The 21,550-nt window shown below is 41.6% G+C and overlaps 1 protein-coding gene across 3 annotated transcripts in view; it reads right to left on the bottom strand.

The window, feature by feature from the left end:
* Window positions 1-21,550, bottom strand: part of LOC120515544 (zinc finger protein 236-like) — a 170,054-nt gene that overhangs the window by 125,502 nt on the left and 23,002 nt on the right. For all 3 annotated transcript variants that reach the window (XM_039736606.1, XM_039736607.1, XM_039736608.1), the window contains exons 2-4: window positions 9,069-9,208; window positions 4,651-4,815; window positions 1,458-1,636 (exon numbers count right to left, since the gene is read on the bottom strand). In XM_039736606.1, coding sequence (XP_039592540.1) covers window positions 1,458-1,636; window positions 4,651-4,815; window positions 9,069-9,208 — 484 coding nt within the window. The remainder of the gene's footprint in view (window positions 1-1,457; window positions 1,637-4,650; window positions 4,816-9,068; window positions 9,209-21,550) is intronic.

The following is a 21,550-nucleotide window of genomic DNA, read 5'->3' as shown; positions in this document are numbered from 1 at the left end:
GGAGCTGAGCCGTAAGGCAAAGCTCTCAATTTACCAGTCGATCTACCTTCCTAACCTCACCTATGGTCATGAGCTATGGGTAGTGACCGAAAGAACGAGATCGCTAATACAAGCGGCTAAAATGAGTTTCCTCCGCAGGGTGTCTGGGCTTTCCCTTAAAGATAGGGTGAGAAGCTCAGTCATCCGGGAGGGGCTCAGAGTAGAGCCGCTGCTCCTCCGCATCGAGAGGAGTCAGATGAGGTGGCTCGGGCATCTGATCAGGATGCCTCCTGGACGCCTCCCTGGTGAGGTGTTCCGGGCATGTCCAACCGGGAGGAGGCCCCGGGGAAGACCCAGGACACGCTGGAGGGACTATGTCTCCCGGCTGGCCTGGGAACGCCTTTGGGATTCTCCCGAAGAGCTGGAAGAAGTGGCCGGGAGAGGGAAGTCTGGGCCTCTCTTCTGCTGCTGCCCCCGCGACCCGACCTCGGATAAGCGGAAGAGAATGGATGGATGGATGTTGTTGTTGTTGTTGTTGTTTCTTGTAGCATTTTGACCAGAACTGAACCCAATACTCCAGCTAAGGTCTCACTAGTGTATTATGTTGTCTAAGCAGAATGTTCCTTGATTTATATTCAGCATTTTTAGTATATAACCAAACACTTCATTTACCTTTTTAATTGCTTCTGCACATTTCTTAGACGATGAAAATGTTCTGTCAACATAAACCGCTAAAACCTTTTCAGAGGTTGCTTCCTGTAGGACAGTGTCTCCCACCATCATAACTGACATTCCCATTGCCCATTTGTAGCATTTTGCACTTTTCAGTATTAAGCTACATTTTCCAAGTTTTTTGACTCTTGTCCAGATCTTTTTAGTTTCTTTTTTTCTGCCTCCTCTCTGTTTGCTATTCATCTGATTTCAGTGCCACCCGTGAATTTCACAAGTTTACTAGCTATACAGGAATGAATGTCATTAATACAATAAGAAAAAGTAACGATCCAAAGTCAGACTCTCGAGGGACTCCACTGATGACTTCACTCCATGTAGAGCATTTTCCTTTTATCTGTACTCCTTGTCTCCTGTCATTTAACCAACTAGAGATCCAGTTTTGTAGGTTTTGCCCTTTGTACTAAACTTCTTTTGTCTGTGAACATGCAAGCACCATAAGGAAAAGAATGAAAACATTAATTGGGTACCTCCATCCAACAGTCCATTTTAACTTGCATGGAGTAGCAGGTAATTGCTTGTCAAAGCCAAATACACATGCACAGTCAGCCACAATGAATTATGTGTTATTTATAAAAGTCATGAATTATGTCTATTAACAAAAAAAAACAAAAAAAAAGATCTGAGATGTGAGAGGAAAGCTCATGCGGACAAGGGGAGAAACTGCAAACACTAAACAGGCAGTTCCCAAGCTTGGGACTAGAAAGAAATACTCTGGCAGGTATAGTACCTTATAACTAGAAACATACCTTATTTTATAATGAGTCTTCATATGTTCTTTTAAAAGTGACGCCAGTTTAAATTCTTTCCTGCACAATTTGCAGTCATAAACTTTGTTACCAGACAGCTCCTTTCTGTGATCTTCTAGATGCATTGATAGCTGACTCTGCAGAACAAATTCATCCCCACACTCTGAACATATCAAGTTCTGAAAAAAAAAAAAAAAAGATGAAAATATATTAAAATACAACTAGTCATGTCAGTCAGTCAGTCATTGTCCAACCCGCTATATCCTAACACAAGGTCACGGGGGTCTGCTGGAGCCAATCCCAGCCAACACAGGGCGCAAGGCAGGAACAAACCCCGGGCAGGGCGCCAGCCCACCACAGGGTGTGCACACACCCACACACCAAGCACACACTAAGGACAATTTAGAGTCGCCAATGCACCTAACCTGCATGTCTTAGACTGTGGGAGGGAAACCACACAGACATGGGGAGAACAGGCAAACTCCACGCAGGGAAGACCCAGGAAGCACACCCAGGTCTCCTTACTGCGAGGCAGTAGCGCTACCACTGTGCCAAATACTACTGTACAGATATTACAAAATGCAACATGAAATGGTGGTGATTTAAAATAAAAACTGAGAGTTAGTTCAAAGCAACAAAAGTTGAGAAGGGTTTACCTTCAGAGGAAGGCAAAGTGGTTAGGCAACACTGGACATTTCTTTTCAGCTACAAGAAACTTTCTAATGGTATTTCCTTGTTGGCAAGAAAGATACAGTTTTGAGTGAATGCCCAGGATGATTTTTATTCTGTATATTTATTGACTGCAACAGTCACTGTCTTGGGATAAAATTCTGCTTTGCCGTAGTCAAATCCTAATTCCAGTAAAAAGGAGTAAAAGTGGCTGAATCAAAGACAGATGCTATTAAAGGAATTATCTGTTCTTCTTCTTTCTTTAAAAATTAAACCAGGGATCTCCAACTCCAGTCCTGGAGGGCCGCAGTGGCTGCAGGTTTTCATTCTAAGCCATTTCTTAATTAGTGACCTGTTTTTGCTGCTAATTAACTTCTTTAGAATTCATTTTAATTGACTTGCTTTTTAAGATTTGATCCCCAGAATTTCTTCATCGGCCCTCTGAATTACTTAAGTGAGGGAGCCAACAGAAGACCAACTAAATCAGGGCCTCAAACTCCAACCAGTTGCTTAATTAGGCACTGAATCTTGTTGTTCACTAAACCCGTTCTTTAATTCCATGGCTTGTTGCTGCTCACATTGTGCAATAGCAGACATTTCCAAAATTGCTGATTTTCTCTTTTCTAAGTGCACTGTTAAAATGTTTTGAGGACCTGAGCAGATCGGCATTCATTAGACCTTCATGTTTCTTTATTTTCAGATATTGTGTGATGGACACAGTCTGCTGGTCACGTTTTAGCTCATTTTGTATCTCATTATTGTTTGACTGCTAATTAAGGAAAAAGAAACAATTTAGGGGTCTGAGTCTTCAACAGCAAGTCAATTAAATTTAATTCAAAAGAACTTAATTAGCAGCAAAAACCGGTCACTAATCAAGGAAAGGGTCAGAATGAAAACCTGCAGCCACTGCGGCCCTCCAGGACTGGAGTTTAATATCCCCGAGTTAAACAAATAAATCTTGCAATAAAACATGAAGGAATCATTTTACTGAAAATGTATTGGTTAATTATCCATCCATTATCCAGCCCACTATATCCTAACAACAGGGTCACAGGAGTCTGCTGGAGCCAATCAAAGCCAACACAGGGCGCAAGGCAGGAAACAAACCACGGGCAGGGCGCCAGCCCACTGAAGGGCACACAAGGAGCCATTTAGGATCACCAATGCACTTAACCTGCATGTCCTCGGACTGTGGAGGGAAGCCGGAGCACCCGGAGGAAATCTACGCAGACACGGGGAGAACATGCAAACTTCACGCAGGGAGGACCCGGGAAGCGAACCCAAGTCTCCTAACAAGGCAGCAGCGCTACCCACTGTGCCACCCTATTGGTTAAGTAGTTTTCACAAAAAATAATAATGTATATAAATTTACTTACAATAAGGCTTTCTGTGTTTTAATGTCTATATAGAAAAGCATATTGACTTAATCCTAACTTTAATATTTGGCCATTTTACATAACAGTCTCAAACTTTTACTTTTACTTTTACTTTTACGCGGTGGTGTGCTGGGGTGGCAGCATAAAGATGAAAGACGCCTCACGCCTGGACAAACTTGTTAAGAAGGCAGGCTCCATTGTAGGATTAAAGTTGGACAGTTTAACATCTGTGGCAGAGCGACGGGCACTAAGCAAACTCCTGTCAATCATGGAGAATCCACTGCATCCACTTAACAGTGTCATCTCCAGACAGAGGAGTAGCTTCAGTGACAGACTTTTGTCACCGTCCTGCTCCACTGACAGACTGAGGAGATCGTTCCTCCCCCACACTATACGACTCTTCAATTCCACCCGGGGGAGTAAATGCGAACATTAATTTTATTTTAATTCTTTTCATTTTTATTACTATTTAATTTAATATTGTTTCTTTGTATCAGTATACTGCTGCTGGATTATGTGAATTTCCTCTTGGGATTAATAAAGTATCTATCTATCTATCTATCTAATATAGTTCAGGGTCACAGGGCCTGGTACAAAGAAGGACGCAGCTGTATCCATCCAGTCCAGTCCATAGCAATCTCCCTCTATGCACACATCCATACGTAGACCACTTTGGAATCACAAACTAACCAAACCTACACAACTTTACAGATGTGGGAGGAAAACTGACCGAGATGTGAGCTCTTCCAAACTTCACATAGACAATGTCTGGGTGCTGGATTCTAAACTAAAGTGCTTGATCTGTCAGGCAAAAGTGCCAGTTACTGGCCTACTGTGCCATATCCAAAAAACATAAGGAAAGTTTGCTTCTTTAACATATGCCCTAATACTATGATTTTTGTTTCTTATTAATTATAACTTCTTGCAAAAGCACAAAACAATTAGCATTTTGAATTGAATATACAAATACCATATGTAGGTTATTCATACTTCTGTTTGAACCCCCACCTGACACAAAAAACAGTATACAATTAATACATTAAATCCTGCATTCAATTGTGTATCATCTATATTTATTCTTACATTTACCAATTAAATAGTTACTTATGTTAATACTCAGCCATATCAGTTAACAATCAATTCCTCACCTCTTCTTTTTCATGTAGCATAATGTGAGCTTTGAGACTGGCCACTCTGGAGAACTTCTTATTACATACTGGACACTGAGGGTCAGAGGACACATGAGTAGACTTGTGAAGAGTGAGGTTGAATTCCACATTAAATGACAAGGGACACATGTCACACCGGTAGGGCTGTGAAGAGTAAAATAAAAAATGTTAAACTGTTAAAAAAAAAAAATGTATCTTGATTTAAAAAAAAAAAAAACTTCACAGTACTGCCAGGAGGTGGCAGCACTACATAACTATATAAAACTAACCTTTCTCTTTGTTTTTGAAGTATAGCACTTCACACACACTGTAGCTAGTCAAGTGAATAATCAGAAACTGGTAGATGTGAAGCAGTTGTAAAGAATTTTGCAATTTCAAGAAATAGTTCAGTATCCCCTAAAACCAATACTGTCCTAAAGTAATAGTGGCATTCAAAAGTAATTATTTTCTCTTTTTAACCATGTGCCTTTGAATTTAACTTACAAGCCAATAAAAGGTGTCATTTTGCTTGGCTTTTCTCTACAAGCCAATTCAGTGAAATGTAGTGAATCCAACGTATTTCTTAATCACATCTAAACCCATGCGGGCACACAGTAATGTGTCTCTTAAGGTATTGATCACCAAGGAGCTACTAAACAGTCACAGATCAGAACAGCAAACAAGTGACAGAGAATGAACTGGAGAGTAAAAGGTAATGAAAGGAAATATGTGAAACCCATCCAACCATCCATTATCCAACCTGCTATATCCTAACTACAGGGTCACGGGGGTCTGCTGAAGCCAATCCCAGCCAACACAGGACGCAAGGCAGGAAACAAACCCCAGGCAGGGCGCCAGCCCACCGCAGGGCAAACACACACACACCAAGCACACACACTAGGGACATTTTAGGATCGCCAATGCACCGAACCTGCATGTCTTTGGACTGTGGGAGGAAACCCACGCAGACACGGGGAGAACATGTAAACTCCACGCAGGGAGAACCCGGGAAGCAAACCCGGGTCTCCTAACTACGAGGCAGCAGTGCTACCCACTGTGCCACCGTGCTGCCCATGAAGCATACAGGTTGTGTCAAATTTAAAGATATTGTGCTCTGGGTGCACACACGCATGCACACACACCACACACACACCAAGGATAATTTAGGATCGCCAATGCACCTAACCTGCATGTCTTTGGACTGTGGGAGGAAACTGGAGCACCCAGAGGAAACCCATGCAGACACGAGGAGAACATGCAAACTCCACACAGGGAGGACCCGGGAAGCGAACCCAGGTCTCCTAACTGCGAGGCAGCAGCGCTACCCACCGTACCACCATGCCGCACAATATGTGAAACCCTCTGTGCAATTTATGTAGGAACATATGGTTTGATGTTGTTTCCTTTTTGAAACATTCTGTGTGTGTGCCCTGCGGTGGACTGGCACCCTGCCCAGGGTTTGTTTCCTGCCTTGCGCCCTGTGTTGGCAGGGATTGGCTTCAGCAGACCCCCGTGACCCTGTAGTTAGGATATAGCAGGTTGGATAATGGATGTGTTTCATTTGCTTTAGGGCTGGATCCTGCAATCCCCCACCTCTCCCAAAGCGGACAATGAATATTACAGGGAGGGCCGCCCACTAATTGCACTGGTAGGGGGAACACTGTAGTCCTATACCTTAAGAGAAACATGTTTTTAAAAATACAGAAGGGCCTGCGGTTCACAAACACAATCCATTCCTGAAGTTTGTTCGTAGTCCAAAGAAATGTTTCCCATAAGAATGTATTGAAATGTAATTAATTGGTTCCCAAGCACACTGACACGTGAACACCACATTCATGCTTTTCAATGATTTCTTTCTTCACTTGTACGTTGATTTTCCTAACCACCTTCTTTCTCCTTTTCAACACCACTATCACTCTTCACTTTCTTAGGGGCCATGCTGAAATAGTAACAGGAGTTACTGTAACAAAGAACACGCGTAGAGTAAGAACTAGTACATACAGTACTGTGCGCACGTCTTACCACGACCAAAGACTGGGAGAGAGTGGACAGGATGCTCGGCTAGCGGATGTTTGGATATTCTTGGCTGTTCGTGGTAAATTCTGTCACCTCGCTTGGGCAGCCATGTGCCGTCCTTTGTTAGTGGAGGCGGCCATTTTGAGAAGCCGGGATTTTGTTTGTCAACCAAGGCAATTTTCTTACAAAATTTTTGGTTGTGAACCAATTTGTTAATGAACAGGGGTGTTCGTGAACCGCAGGCATAACTGTACTCCATCCATCCTCTTCCGCTTATCCGAGGTCGGGTCGTGGGAGCAGCAGCTTAAGCAGAGAGGCCCAGACTTCCCTCTCCCCGGCCACTTCTTCCAGCTCTTCCGGGAGAATCCCAAGGCGTTCCCAGGCCAGCCAGGAGACATAGTCCCTCCAGCGTGTCCTGGGTCTTCCCCGGGGTCTCCACCCGGTTGGATGTGTCCAGAACACCTTACCAGGGAGGCGTCCAGGAGGCATCCTGATCAGATGCCCGAACCACCTCATCTGACTCCTCTCGATGCAGAGGAGCAGCGGCTCTACTCTGAGATCCTCCTGGATGACTGAGCTTCTCACCCTGATCTTTAAGGGAAAGCCCAGACACTCTGCGGAGGAAACTCATTTTAGCCGCTTGTATTCGCGATCTCGTTCTTTCGGTCACTACCCATAGCTCATGACCATAGGTGAGGGTAGGAACGTAATTCGACTGGTAAATTGAGAGCTTTGCCTTACGGCTCAGCTCCTTTTTCACCATGACAGACCGATGCAGAGCCCGCATCACTGCGGATGCCGCACCGATCCGCCTGTCAATCACCTGCTCTATTCTTCCCTCACTCGTGAACAAGACCCCGAGATACTTGAACTCCCCCCAACTCTGAGAGGGCACTCCACCCTTTTCCGGCTGAGGACCATGGTCTCGGATTTGGAGGTGCTGATTCTCATCCCAGCCGCTTCACACTCAGCTGCGAACCGATGCAGAGAGAGCTGAAGATCACGGCCTGATGAAGCAAACAGGACAACATCATCTGCAAAAAGCAGCAACCCAATCCTGAGTCCACCAAACCGGACCCCTTCAACACCCTGGCTGCGCCTAGAAATTCTGTCCATAAAAATTATGAACAGAATTGGTGACAAAGGGCAGCCCTGTCAGAGTCTAACTCTCACTGGAAACGGGCTCGACTTACTGCCAGCAATGCGGACCAAGCTCTGACACCGGTTGTACAAGGACCGAACAGCCCTTATGAGGGGTCCGGTACCCCATACTCCCGGAGCACCCCCCACAGGATTCCCCGAGGGACACGGTCGAACGCCTTTTCCAAGTCCACAAAACACATGTAGACTGGTTGGACAAACTCCCATGCACCCTCCAGGATTCTGCTAAGGGTGAAGAGCTGGTCCACTGTTCCGCGACCAGGACGAAAACCACACTGTTCCTCCTGAATCCAAGGTTTGACTATCCAACGAACCCTCCTCTCCAGAACCCCCGAATAGACTTTTCCAGGGAGGCTGAGGAGTGTGATCCCTCTGTAGTTGGAACACACCCTCCGGTCCCCCTTTTTAAAGAGGGGGACCACCACCCCGGTCTGCCAATCCAGAGGCACTGTCCCTGATGTCCATGCGATGTTGCAGAGACGTGTCAACCAAGACAGTCCTACAACATCCAGAGCCTTAAGGAACTCCGGGCGTATCTCATCCACCCCCGGGGCCCTGCCATCAAGGAGTTTTTTGACCACCTCGGTGACTTCAGTCCCAGAGATGGGAGAGCCCACTTCAGAGTTCCAAGGCTCTGCTTCCTCATTGGAAGGCATGTTAGTGGGATTGAGGAGGTCTTCGAAGTACTCCCCCCACCGACCCATAACGTCCCGAGTCGAGGTCAGCAGCGCACCATCCCCACCATATACGGTGTTGACACTGCACTGCTTCCCCCTCCTGAGACGCCGGACAGTGGACCAGAATCTCCTCGAAGCCGTCCGAAAGTCGTTCTCCATGGCCTCTCCAAACTCCTCCCATGCCCGGGTTTTTGCCTCAGCAACCACTGAAGCCGCATTCCGCTTGGCCTGCCGGTACCTATCAGCTGCCTCCAGAGACCCACAGGACAAAAAAGTCCTATAGGACTCCTTCAGCTTGACGGCATCCCTCACCGCCGGTGTCCACCAATGGGTTCGGGGATTGCAGCCACGACAGGCACCGACCACCTTGAGGTCTGTACTACAATCAGAAAATCAACATAACCAACAACCTACAGTAAGTATATGAGCGATGATCACCAGTTTCAACTGAGTAACACTAAAAAGCGTGCTATATTTGCTTACATAATATACATGAAAGCACAAAAATGAACAAAGACATCATTATCTTAAATGCATTTCATTTCCATCTGTTCCTAATTTTACCTTGTCACTGTGTTCATGATCCCGTAGATGGCGCTGTAGTAAGCTTTCTTTTGAAAAACACTGGGAACACACTGAACACTTGAAGTTTCGGGACTCTTGATTAAAAACAGGACCCTGAGCATTTGACTCAGCAAGTTCACCTGAAAGAAAAAAAAAAAAAACAGGACACTTTAGTCATCCAAAATATCACCTTATTCTCTATCTTTGAAGGCTTTATTGGTAACAACTACATTTTTTTTCCATATATAGTTTAGGTTTGTAGTAATGTTCACACAGTACAATGAAATTCTTTCTTGGACATCTCCCACAGACTAATGTCAAAAATGTGAGCCTTGGAAATGTCTAACAGGGAGGGAAACACAGGGTGAAGGTTAAGAATGTGTCACAGGAACTAACCACTCTTCCATTTCCACCTTTAGAATGGAGGAAGACCCAACTGAATCATTCTAATGTCATTTTGAGACGATGTCCATGACTCTGTCTCTTCAGCCCGCATTGCCGTATAACACAGAATTTGACCGTGGGGTTGGACATCATGGCAGCTAGTGACTTAAACTATGTTACGGCTATGAGTAATGGCAGTAAAAAGGCAGAATGCAGGTTTGATAAGAAAGCTAGGCAGTGGGGGTAAGAGAGATAGAAAAAGAGTGACACAAAGTCTCAGAAACAATTTTCAAAGGAGGCATGGCAGGATGCAGCAAGTTTAATCCAATAAAGTTAGTGTAGGGCTGATTAATCTATTTTGGATGTTGTCAAGCTATTAAATCAAAGCCGACTATCAGTTTTTTTCTGTGTGACTGTTCTAATCTTGCATTACGAAAGGTTACCATTTGTCTTAGTGCTAATTTATACACATTAATCCAGAAAAACAGCAGTAACGTATTTCAAATTGTTGCAGTCAAACTTTTACAAATTAAAAACAAAAATCACATACAAAGCACGCTATTTTCTCCTTTATTTGTCAGTGTTTCAGCTGGCCTGTCATTGACTTTCATCAGCTTAATTATGATTCATATTGCAGTGGACTAGAACCCCAAGTTTATTCATGGCTTAACACACGGCGTATACTACAGCCACACCTACAACCCCAAAATAGTTTTACATTGAATCGAGAATCAATTCTGAAATGAATCAATCAAAATTGAACCAAATTACAAGATTCCCAAAGCTTCCCACTTCTAAAGAAAATTTTAGAGTCAAATGATCACTTGGAAGCAGCTGTGTGCATGTTAGGTTAACAGAAGAATCGCTTTGTGTGTGTACGTGTGCGCGTGTGTGTATGTTTGTCCTGTGAAACAGTAATAACAATAGTAATAATCTCATATATATTTCTCTTCTGGTTCGTCCTGCTTCCTCTTCAAACCTGGTCCCGCCCACACGGCATTTCTCGATTCCTATTCGTCCTCTTCCAAACCCTTCCCCACGCTGCCTGCGGCCTCTCATAAACCCCCACGCCGCTTTTCACGAGTCCTATTCCTCCTTCGGACTACCGTGTTCCCCACTCCTCTCTCTCATTACCCCATTGGTGTCATGTCACCGCCCGATATCTAGCCTGACCGTGTGACCTTTCACTTCAGCCATGTCTCCGCCTGGGAGTCTTTTCCGTAGCCTGCTACAGGAAGGTACTCTCTCAACCATTGCCATTGGTTTCGCTCCTTGCTATTTTCGTTATACTGTGACGGTTGTTTCCTAAGCCTTTGTTATAAAATGAACAACAGTATCTTCTCTGTCGACAGGTTTTTGTACAACGTCATCTGTATTCCGGGTTCCGGCAACTGCCTGTTCCTGTCAGTGGGTTATTTCTTGACACAAACGGTTGACGAAGGCAATGCACTATCACTACGACATAAGGCAGTAGATTTCGTTGCATCACATTGGGACAGATTTGGAGACGTTCTTCCTGTTATTCTTTCCAATGCAAGTCGAGTTATCACAACAAGTCATGAGTGCTATCAATGCATGGCAACATCTACAGTTTATGGTGGTGAAGCTGAAATTCAAGCTCTTTCCGAGATTAGATCTTTCGATTCATTATCTGTCGTCTCCAGCAAAACACCTATTCACAACTTGTCGTTCAAGAAGTATTTCTTTCTTCTTGCTTTCTGAATTCCTTTTTCACCGTTTTCCGTTCCTATTCTTACACCGCCCTATGCTACGGCGGCCGTCCACTAGTAATAATAATAATCCATCCATCCATCCATCCATTTTCTAACCCGCTGAATCCGTATACAGGGTCACAGGGGTCTGCTGGAGCCAATCCCAGCCAACACAGGGCACAAGGCAGGAACCAATCCTGGGCAGGGTGCCAACCAACCGCAGGACACACACAAACACACCCACACACCAAGCACACACTAGGGCCAATTTAGAATAATGTTATTTATATAGCATTTTCTCCATTCTTAAAGTGCTTCACAGAAATTCAGAACAAACAACGGGGCATATACAACACTGGATGCAAACATTATCCACATAAAACACTAAATAAAGATAAATATGGGATATACAAATCTTTGCATTAGAATATACTCCAAGAAAACCCTGAACAAATAACATGATCTGTGATGCAATTATCAGGGCCTTGCATCTCATGCCAGACAGTAAGCTGGATGTAATTCAGTTTTACTAAACATTACATTCATAAATAGATCACTAGTGCATTTACAGTGCATCCGGAAAGTATTCACAGCGCATCATTTTTTTCACATTTTGTTATTTTACAGCCTTATTTCAAAATGGATGAAATTCATTTTTTTCCTCAGGATTCTACACACAACACCCCATAATGGCAACGTGAAAAAAGTTTACTTGAGGTTTTTGCAAATTTATTGTAATTTAACTGTAATTTCCAACTTTTTCAAATTTAAATTTGAGAGCAATCAATATTTTAGTCTCAAACAACACAGAAATAAAGGCAAATAAGTTTATACAATACTAATCTCAGGAGAAAAAAAATTTGCTAAAAACTGCCTCTGTGATAGTAAAAAATAAAAAAACACTTTGCTTTTAAAATGCTTCTTGTCCCTAATATCCCTAATCCAACTTTGAATTCCTACTTGGTCTGTAAACCATTGATACCGAAAATAAACTCAAGAATGCCATTCTATCCTTGTCAATTCCATTTAACTTTAATAAGCACATACAAGAATAGAAGTTGTTTTTACAGTATACTGTACTCTTCATAGTATTGCCTGGCTCAGACAAGCCACTGAACAGAAACCTATCAGTTAAACATTCAAACCACACAAACGTTTAAATATAAAGCCATAAGTAAAAGTGCCCATTAAAATCTACAGGAGACGAGATAAATCGATAAAAAGTGATTTTCAACTCAATGTAAATCCACTCCAGGGTGAACACAAAAACACCTTTTATATTACTGCCCCGACCTGCCTTGCAGCAGATCTTTTAAATAATAATAATAATAATACATTTTATAATTATAGCTAAACGTGAGAGGAAATCCACATTATTATTTTTTTTTTTTTTTGATTTTTGGTTTGATTCTTTGTTAAACCGCATGTTGAAATTTTCTTTTTGCATGCCCTTTTGGAGGTCACATCACCCCGGTAAAATTTTTAATAACCAAAATTAAGAGTTCTAAAGAGTAGGCATCCTAAACTAGATTTAGTTCCAGAGGCTGAAGGCTATGTCAAATGCTCCTTGTGTACCAACAGTGGCCATCTTTGCTTTACTATTGAATGTTGCTTGCAGTCACATGACTGCTATGTTTACTTTATTTGCACTCTATTCCCTCTTATCTTTCGGTTATAGACTAATGGTTGTGCAATGAGCAAATTTAGTAGGCAAAGTCACTTTTCACTTTGAGAACTGACAATCACTCGAGTGATGAAATCTTACAATACAACAAAGTAAAGTTATTTCCATCTACAGTTCTTTATTTTATATGCATAAAAGGCATTTCTCTAAAGCATATGTAAGATGACTGCAAAAAAAAAAAAGAGTTAAGGCCACGTCATACTACCTGACGTTTTCCTGCAGTTTTCAGTCTCAGATTTTATTCATGTACACAATCTTAGAGAGAAGGGGGCAGTTTTGGATAGATAGATAGATAGATAGATAGATAGATAGATAGATAGATAGATAGATAGATAGATAGATAGATAGATAGATAGATAGATAGATAGATAGATAGATAGATAGATAGATAGATAGATAGATAGATAGATAGATATTTATTGTCATTGTCACTTTTACAAAGGAACAACAAAATTGAAGGTGCAGTTGACTCAGTGTGAGGCATAAGAGTTAAAAAGACAAGAAGAGAGAAAATAATAACAAACCGAATAGTTATAAAAGTACTTTACAAAATATACAAATTGCACTTGTTGACTTAATGTCTATATTGCGCAATGGGAGAATGATATGGAGCAGTTCTACTGTGAGTTCAGGGCCATGATTGCTTTTGCTGTTTTTAAGGCGGTTTGTCCTGGTTTTCATTGCTCTGTATCTCTTGCCCGATGGCAAAAGCTGGAAGAGGCAATGAACGGGATGTGATGAATCCTGTGAAATGTCTAATTGCTTATATGTGGCATCGGGCGGTGTAAATTTGTTCCAGAGTGGGGAGGGTACAACCAATTGTTCTCTCCGCTGTCCTGACGACCCTGTGGAGCGCTTTCTAGCACTTTGGTCAGCCTTCATGTTGTTTTGAAAGTGCTTAATAAATACAGTGGTGTGAAAAACTATTTGCCCCCTTCCTGATTTCTTATTCTTTTGCATGTTTGTCACACAAAATGTTTCTGATCATCAAACACATTTAACCATTAGTCAAATATAACACAAGTAAACACAAAATGCAGTTTTTAAATGATGGTTTTTATTATTTAGGGAGAAAAAAAAAATCCAAACCTACATGGCCCTGTGTGAAAAGTAATTGCCCCTGAACCTAATAACTGGTTGGGCCACCCTTAGCAGCAATAACTGCAATCAGCGTTTGCGATAACTTGCAATGAGTCTTTTACAGCGCTCTGGAGGAATTTGGGCCCACTCATCTTTGCAGAATTGTTGTAATTCAGCTTTATTTGAGGGTTTACTAGCATGAGCCGCCTTTTTAAGGTCATGCCATAGCATCTCAATTGGATTCAGGTCAGGACTTTGACTAGGCCACTCCAAAGTCTTCATTTTGTTTTTCTTCAGCCATTCGGAGGTGGATTTGCTGGTGTGTTTTGGGTCATTGTCCTGTTACAGCACCCAAGATCGCTTCAGCTTGAGTTGACGAACAGATGGCCAGACATTCTCCTTCAGGATTTTTTGGTAGACAGTAGAATTCATGGTTCCATCTATCACAGCAAGCCTTCCAGGTCCTGAAGCAGCAAAACCACCCCAGACCATCACACTACCACCACCATATTTTACTGTTGGTATGATGTTCTTTTCCTGAAATGCTGTGTTCCTTTTACGCCAGATGTAACGGGACATTTGCCTTCCAAAAAGTTCAACTTTTGTCTCATCAGTCCACAAGGTATTTTCCCAAAAGTCTTGGCAATCATTGAGATGTTTCTTAGCAAAATTGAGACAAACCCTAATGTTCTTTTGCTTAACAGTGGTTTGCGTCTTGGAAATCTGCCATGCAGGCCGTTTTTGCCCAGTCTCTTTCTTATGGTGGAGTCGTGAACTGACCTTAATTGAGGCAAGTGAGGCCTGCAGTTCTTTAGACGTTGTCCTGGGGTCTTTTGTGACCTCTCGGATGAGTCATCTCTGCGCTCTTGGTGTAATTTTGGTCGGCCGGCCACTCCTGGGAAGATTCACCACTGTTCCATGTTTTTGACATTTGTGGATAATGGCTCTCACTGTGGTTCGCTGGAGTCCCAAAGCTTTAGAAATGGCTTTATAACCTTTACCAGACTGATAGATCTCAATTACTTCTGTTCTCATTTGTTCCTGAATTTCTTTGGATCTTGGCATGATGTCTAGCTTTTGAGGTGCTTTTGGTCTACTTCTCTGTGTCAGGCAGCTCCTATTGAAGTGATTTCTTGATTGAAACAGGTGTGGCAGTAATCAGGCCTGGGGGTGGCTACGGAAATTGAACTCAGGTGTGATACACCACAGTTAGGTGATTTTTGAACAAGGGGCAATTACTTTTTCACACAGGGCCATGTAGGTTTGGATTTTTTTCTCCCTAAATAATAAAAACCATCATTTAAAAACTGCATTTTGTGTTTACTTGTGTTATATTTGACTAATGGTTAAATGTGTTTGATGATCAGAAACATTTTGTGTGACAAACATGCAAAAGAATAAGAAATCAGGAAGGGGGCAAATAGTTTTTCACACCACTGTACATACATATATACATACATACATAAATAAATTCATCCATCCATCCATTTTCCAACCCATTGAATCCGAATACACGGGTAAATAAATAAATTAGTAAATAAATGTATTATTATTTGTAATATGCACCTTATGGTCTATAATGTAATGGTACGCAAATATTTTCATTTTCCCACTCATTGTTATATAAAAAACTCTTTTCCCGCTACAGATACATACAACCACATTTTGTTCATTTCAGACTGTCTCATTCACATGATTCCAGACCTTAATTTATGGTCAAAAGCACATTCTCTAGCCATTCATTCCTTTTCAAAAAGACGGTACCAGTGTAGAATAAATGAATAAATATGACTCACCAATGCCAAATAAAAACAAAACATGCTGTTATGTGGAATATTTATTATTTCCACACAGATATTAACTACCAGTCGGCTTTATAATTGAGAAAAGATCATTTATGTGTTTGTAACTAATGGACAGACTAATAAAAACACAAACACTACATGCTGTATATTGGCAACATAGAAACGGCAATAAAGAGCTTCAAGCCGTTTCTAATTTTGTCTTTCAATTACAGTACAATGCACAAGGAACATAAAACATTTGGTCTCCCTGTTTGCTCCACTTAAGACACATTTTCAGACTCTCAATAGATGGTACTTAGAGCTAGCAGTAGCACTGATGGATGTGAAATGTATAAATTGCCCCCACTAATTACTCAAACTAGCTTCCTAACTGGAAGCCAGTTTGTGCTTTTAATGATTTATGTTTTTTATTTTTATTTTTTCACTGTGTGACTTCTACCAACTTTCTTTCAACTGTACCAGAAAACCCTCTGAGAAAAACAACCAGGTAGGTCTGCACATGTAGACAAGTAACAAGCTCACTGCCGACATTGCCTACCATTGGTACTTTTTGGGTTGGTTGTCATTATAAGATAAACAGCCTACTGGCACACCTCAACAACCAACTGTTTTGAAAAGTGGAATGCTTAATATTTTGGGGTTACTTTCTAAATATTGTATTCAAGGAAAAACGTTTTGATAAATACACAGAGAATAATGGGGAATCAAGTAGCTACATTGTGAAATCTACATCTTTAAAGAAAATAGTTAATATGAAATGTCCAATGATTGAATAAACAGCTGTGTCCTTAAATCTACAATTCCCATACGAAACTATGAGGCATCTTCTTCTATAATACGCTACTGTGGCTGTCTGTTTGTCTGTCCAAGATTTTAAATCAGCTGTAGCTCACAAACCGTTTGACCGATTGACCCGAAATGTGCTACACATATACTACGCGACGTCTACTGTCTGCTTTCAGGGTGAGGATTGACCTCCAAGGTTATTCCTCTTTTTATTTTACTTCATTGTAGACTCAACTCTCGGCAGTGGCCAGTAGGGTGACGCATGTGTATGGGCGTCTTTCTCATCCCTACCACCTTTGCTGTCTCTTCCCCTACCTCTTCATATCGTAAATCATTATTAAGGCAAGGGCGTCACGGTGGCGCAGTGGTAGCGCAGCTGCCTCGCAGTAAGGAGACCTGGGTTCACTTCCCGGGTCTTCCCTGCGTGGAGTTTGCATGTTCTCCCCGTGTCTGCGTGGGTTTCCTCCCACAGTCCAAAGACATGCCGGTTAGGTGGATTGGCAATTCTAAATTGGCCCTAGTGTGTGCTGGGTGTGTGGGTCTGTTTGTGTGTGTCCTGCGGTGGGTTGGCACCCTGCCCAGGATTGGTTCCTGCCTTGTGCCCTGTGTTGGCTGGGATTGGCTCCCGTGACCCTGTGTTCGGATTCAGCGGGTTGGAAAATGGATGGATTATTAAGGCAGATTGAACACTTAAGTGCCAGCTTAAGTGAGAAATTAAAGAAAACATACTAAGTAATTGCAACACAAACACTGACTTAATCAGTTTTAACGTGAAAAGATGCCGATGAAAGAAGAGAATAAGCGGGCCGCTAGGGTGGAGAAAGGAAGAGCTGCTCAGGAAACAGCTAGTGCATCTGAGCAAACGAAAGCTAAACAGACAGAGAAAGAGTCAGAAAACTAGGAATATTCACGTCAAGTCTATTCAATGCACGTTATCGTGCAGTGCGCCGTTACAGGTATCATTATATTTACTTATTATACTGCATAATAAAAACTTCTGATACAGAAATTTACCATGTAATTAAGCCCTCTTTTTTTTTTTCCTTCCTTCAACAGCGGCAGTTTATTTCTAATTAAGAAACTTGCTAAAATAAAAGCCTGCAGCCACTGCAAGCTCAGCATGAGAATCCAGTTACATCCCATACCCCTCCGCATGCACAGGCATATCGTGTTTATAGCTCTTTAAATTTGGTGAAGTTTCTCTTTAATCCAAACAACGTTATTTTATTTGAATTTCACTCATTGCTGTGTTGTCTTGTATACTTTTTCCTTTAAGTAAGCTGGCCAAATTTGAATGGTGTTAATTATTATGATTTATCACAGCTATCCATGTGAATTGTAGCTTTAATCATTTGGCTACATTCATTTTAATCCAAAAACTATTCAGAAGTCACTTCTGCTAACTTACAACTACTCTACAAGCATTCACTGGCAATTGCAGAATTTTTTACATTTTTCTCTTTTTCCCATCTACCTTAACAAAAGGGTAAATGTCTGTGTGTACGTCCAGTTGCTGTGTCTCTGTCAAGTCAAGAGATGGTCCATCACAATCATTTTTAATAATAAGATGTACTGCATTTATCATTCCAATAGATGGCGCATCACACTCAGACGGGCTAGTCTGAGTATTTCAGAAACTGCTGATCTACTGAGTTTTCACTCACAACCATCTCTAGGGTTTGCAGAGAATGGTCTGAAATGGGACTCCCGACTGGTCTGAAGGGTGGCGGCCCCTTTTATAAGCACCCGGAAGTGCTCCAGGTGTGTTCCAGCAACCTCCCACCGACACGCCCCAGTGTGGCGGAAGTGCCGGCTGCATCCCCGGAAGCACTCCGGGTGTCCCTGCTCTTCTTCCCCCCAGCACTTCCAGGTGTGGCGGAAGTGCTGAGGTCCAGGGTCTCCAAGGCATTGGGGTTCCCCCTGGCGGTGACCACGGTCCCCTACAAGGTGGAGCTTCAAAAGCTCTGTACCCGTTGCGCCCATAGCAATCAGGGTGGTCGCCCCCACGTGGTCTGGGGAAGCCGCAATCCCTCTTCCGGCCCTCCTGGGCGTCCCAGCTGGGTACAACCCCCATCTGGGTACCACAATACATACATAAATACATATGCAGTTCCATGCAATAGTTGGCATTTAAAGTAAAAATATTAATAACACTTTGACAGCAAACAAACTAAAATGTGGCATTTTCATGAAAATGTTAATGTACAGTTATTATTATTTACTTGATAAACTGATAAAACACAAAAAATATATATATATTTTAAAACAAATCGGACGTCAGTAGGCTTTTGTGCCCTAGGAAACAAGTTACTCAAACTCTTCTCTAACATTTCAGTAATTATTTACCACTCTGATGCTGATCTTTCTGATCATAAAATAGGTCACTATGATAGGAACTGACGAGAAGAATTCATAATTAGATGCAGAATTACGGCATTTGAGGGTTCCTCTAAAGTGCCTTTTTCTCTTGCACAATTTCGCTTAAAAATGAATCAGCACGTCATCTCATAACAGGCTTACGTTTCAAATTTGGTATTTTTCCATTCAGCCGTTTTAGCTGTAGACCATCCTGAAGAAACTGTGGCACACACACACCATCATCAAGATACTGATGTTTTTGGTATCAGTTGAAAACCGGAGATCAAAATTTTTGACGAATCTTAAGCTTTCACACCTCCCCCATAAATAATAGGTTATGCTGGGGAATAGCGCAAAGCAATAAAAGAATATATGTGGCATTTCCAAACGTTTGGCCACACTTTCAGTTGCAAAGAATCAGATTTTACTTGTCATTAGTCAGGTCAAGAATTGTTATCAAGAATTGTCAGCCGATGAGGCTAATAAATTCTTTGACTCCTCAAATACTGTGCAACACTCAATGACCACGGACTCCAAGCAACCAAATGAGGATTAGAAAATTATAAATGTATCGATGTCTACAAAACTATAAATGAAAACAAAAAAATAAGAAATCAAAGCACTTCCAGCTAACAGTTTCCACGGTCTGACATGTTCATTAAGAAATGGCTATTCTAAGGAACTGAAGGTGTCAAGACGAGATCTGGAAGACCAAGAAAAGTGGAAGATGAAACACGTTGCAGAAGGTTAAGCAAAACCCCCATATAACTAGGACCTAGGATAGCAAAGGACCTGCTGAGAAAGGAGAGATGCTGCCCCTCCTAACCATCAGTGTTACTTAAAAGGACAAGGCCTTCATGGAAAGACCATAAGAAGAAAATGTTACCTGCAATCTCATCACAAACAAACATCTTAATCATGCAAAACAACAACCATTCCTCCTCATTTATTGGACAAGAGTTCTGTATTCAATTCAAAAGGTCAATCTCAGGAAGCATTATTTACTGTTTATGATGTGCAATGGATATTCTGAAAGAATCATTTTATAAATATTTTAGCAAACATGCATGCGATTGGCACATGACTAAATAACTGACAATTGGATTATGCAACACAAGTAAAGTGAGTGATTTGATTGGCACATTTTGAGCACATGACTAGATAACTGACAATTGGATTGTGCAACATGGGTAAGAGATTTTTGGTAACACTTTACATTAAGTGTCCATAATTACACTGTAAGGACTATGTAATTACCTGTATAAGTACAGTGTAACTATGAGTTATTACTCCGTACTTACTGTGTAATACAAAGTAACATTATAGTTAATTACTCAGTTGATAACTGTATAGGTTTTCGATGATATTTCAAGATCTGTTTTAAATGGTGAAAACACCTTTGCAAAATAGTTAACGCTTTTGCCTCACAGATCGATTATCCTGAGACGGAATTCTGTCTGGAGGCTCCAGCAGACCCCCCGTGACCCTGTGTTAGGGTATAGCGGGTTGGATAAAGGATGGATGGATATGTGTGTTAAATCTGTACATTCTACCCATGTCCCTATGTCTTCTTCATGGGTTTTACTGCCACATCCCAGGGACATGTATGTTGGGTTACGTGGCCATATGTCTGAAAGGAGGAGTGCTGGTATGTTTTGTCAGTGGGCCTTGTAATGGGATGGCTCCCCATCCTGGGCTGTTTCCTGCCTTGTGCCCAGTGATGCTTGGAATGGATCTTCAACCCTGTGTACCTTGATTGAATAATGCAAGTTTGGCAGTATTATGTTAGGGATGGGTAGAATATTAGCCCAAAAAATTCAACAATAAATAGTGTAACACAACTACAAGAATGTGGCAAATGCTTGTTTAAGCAAAACATGTCAAGGAGGTGCCCCTCTAGATTTTGGGAAAAAGTGTTAACCATTTTGCAAAGGCAATTTCACCATTTAGGAAAGATCTTGAAATATCATTGAAAACCTATACAGTTATCACTGCAATTCTCCATTACAATTTCCCAGACCATGGAACATCTGTCACATAGTTGTAGTTACATACCCTGATGTTTTAATTACATTTTGAAAGTACAGATACATCGTAACTGTGTAAGTACATTTGTTTTTGGATCAGTGATAAATTGTTACATTGTAATTATATAAACGGTGGAATAACAATGACAACCGAGTAATTAACTATAACGTTACTTTGTATTACACAGAAAGTACGGAGTAATAACTCATAGTTACACTGTACTTATACAGGTAATTACATAGTAGTTCTTCTTCTTTCGGCTGCTCTCGTTAGGGGTTGCCACAGCGGATCATCTTCCTACATAAGGTAATTACATAGTAGTTACAGTGTAATTATGGACACTTAATGTAAAGTGTTACCGATTTTTTTCTTTTTTCCCCCCTCATGGATATATTTCATATCTTTTTTCCCCTTGTTCAGCTTTGGCTTATATCATAAACCTTTTTCAGTTTATTCTGCATGAAAACTTGAGATTACAAATTTTTCTCAACAATCACTACCAAGTGCATGGGGTAAGTAATATATAAAATAAATCATTTTTGGGTGGAGTATTCCTTTAGTCAAAATTAAAAAAAAAAAAAAAAAATTCTAGACAGATCCCCATGAACAAAGGGGCCCATGCAGCCATGTTCTGGTCATGAGGAA

The sequence above is a fragment of the Polypterus senegalus genome, chromosome 15 (assembly GCF_016835505.1).
Source record: "Polypterus senegalus isolate Bchr_013 chromosome 15, ASM1683550v1, whole genome shotgun sequence".
Lineage (NCBI taxonomy): Eukaryota > Metazoa > Chordata > Cladistia > Polypteriformes > Polypteridae > Polypterus > Polypterus senegalus.
This window is presented reverse-complemented; position numbering and strand designations above follow the sequence as displayed.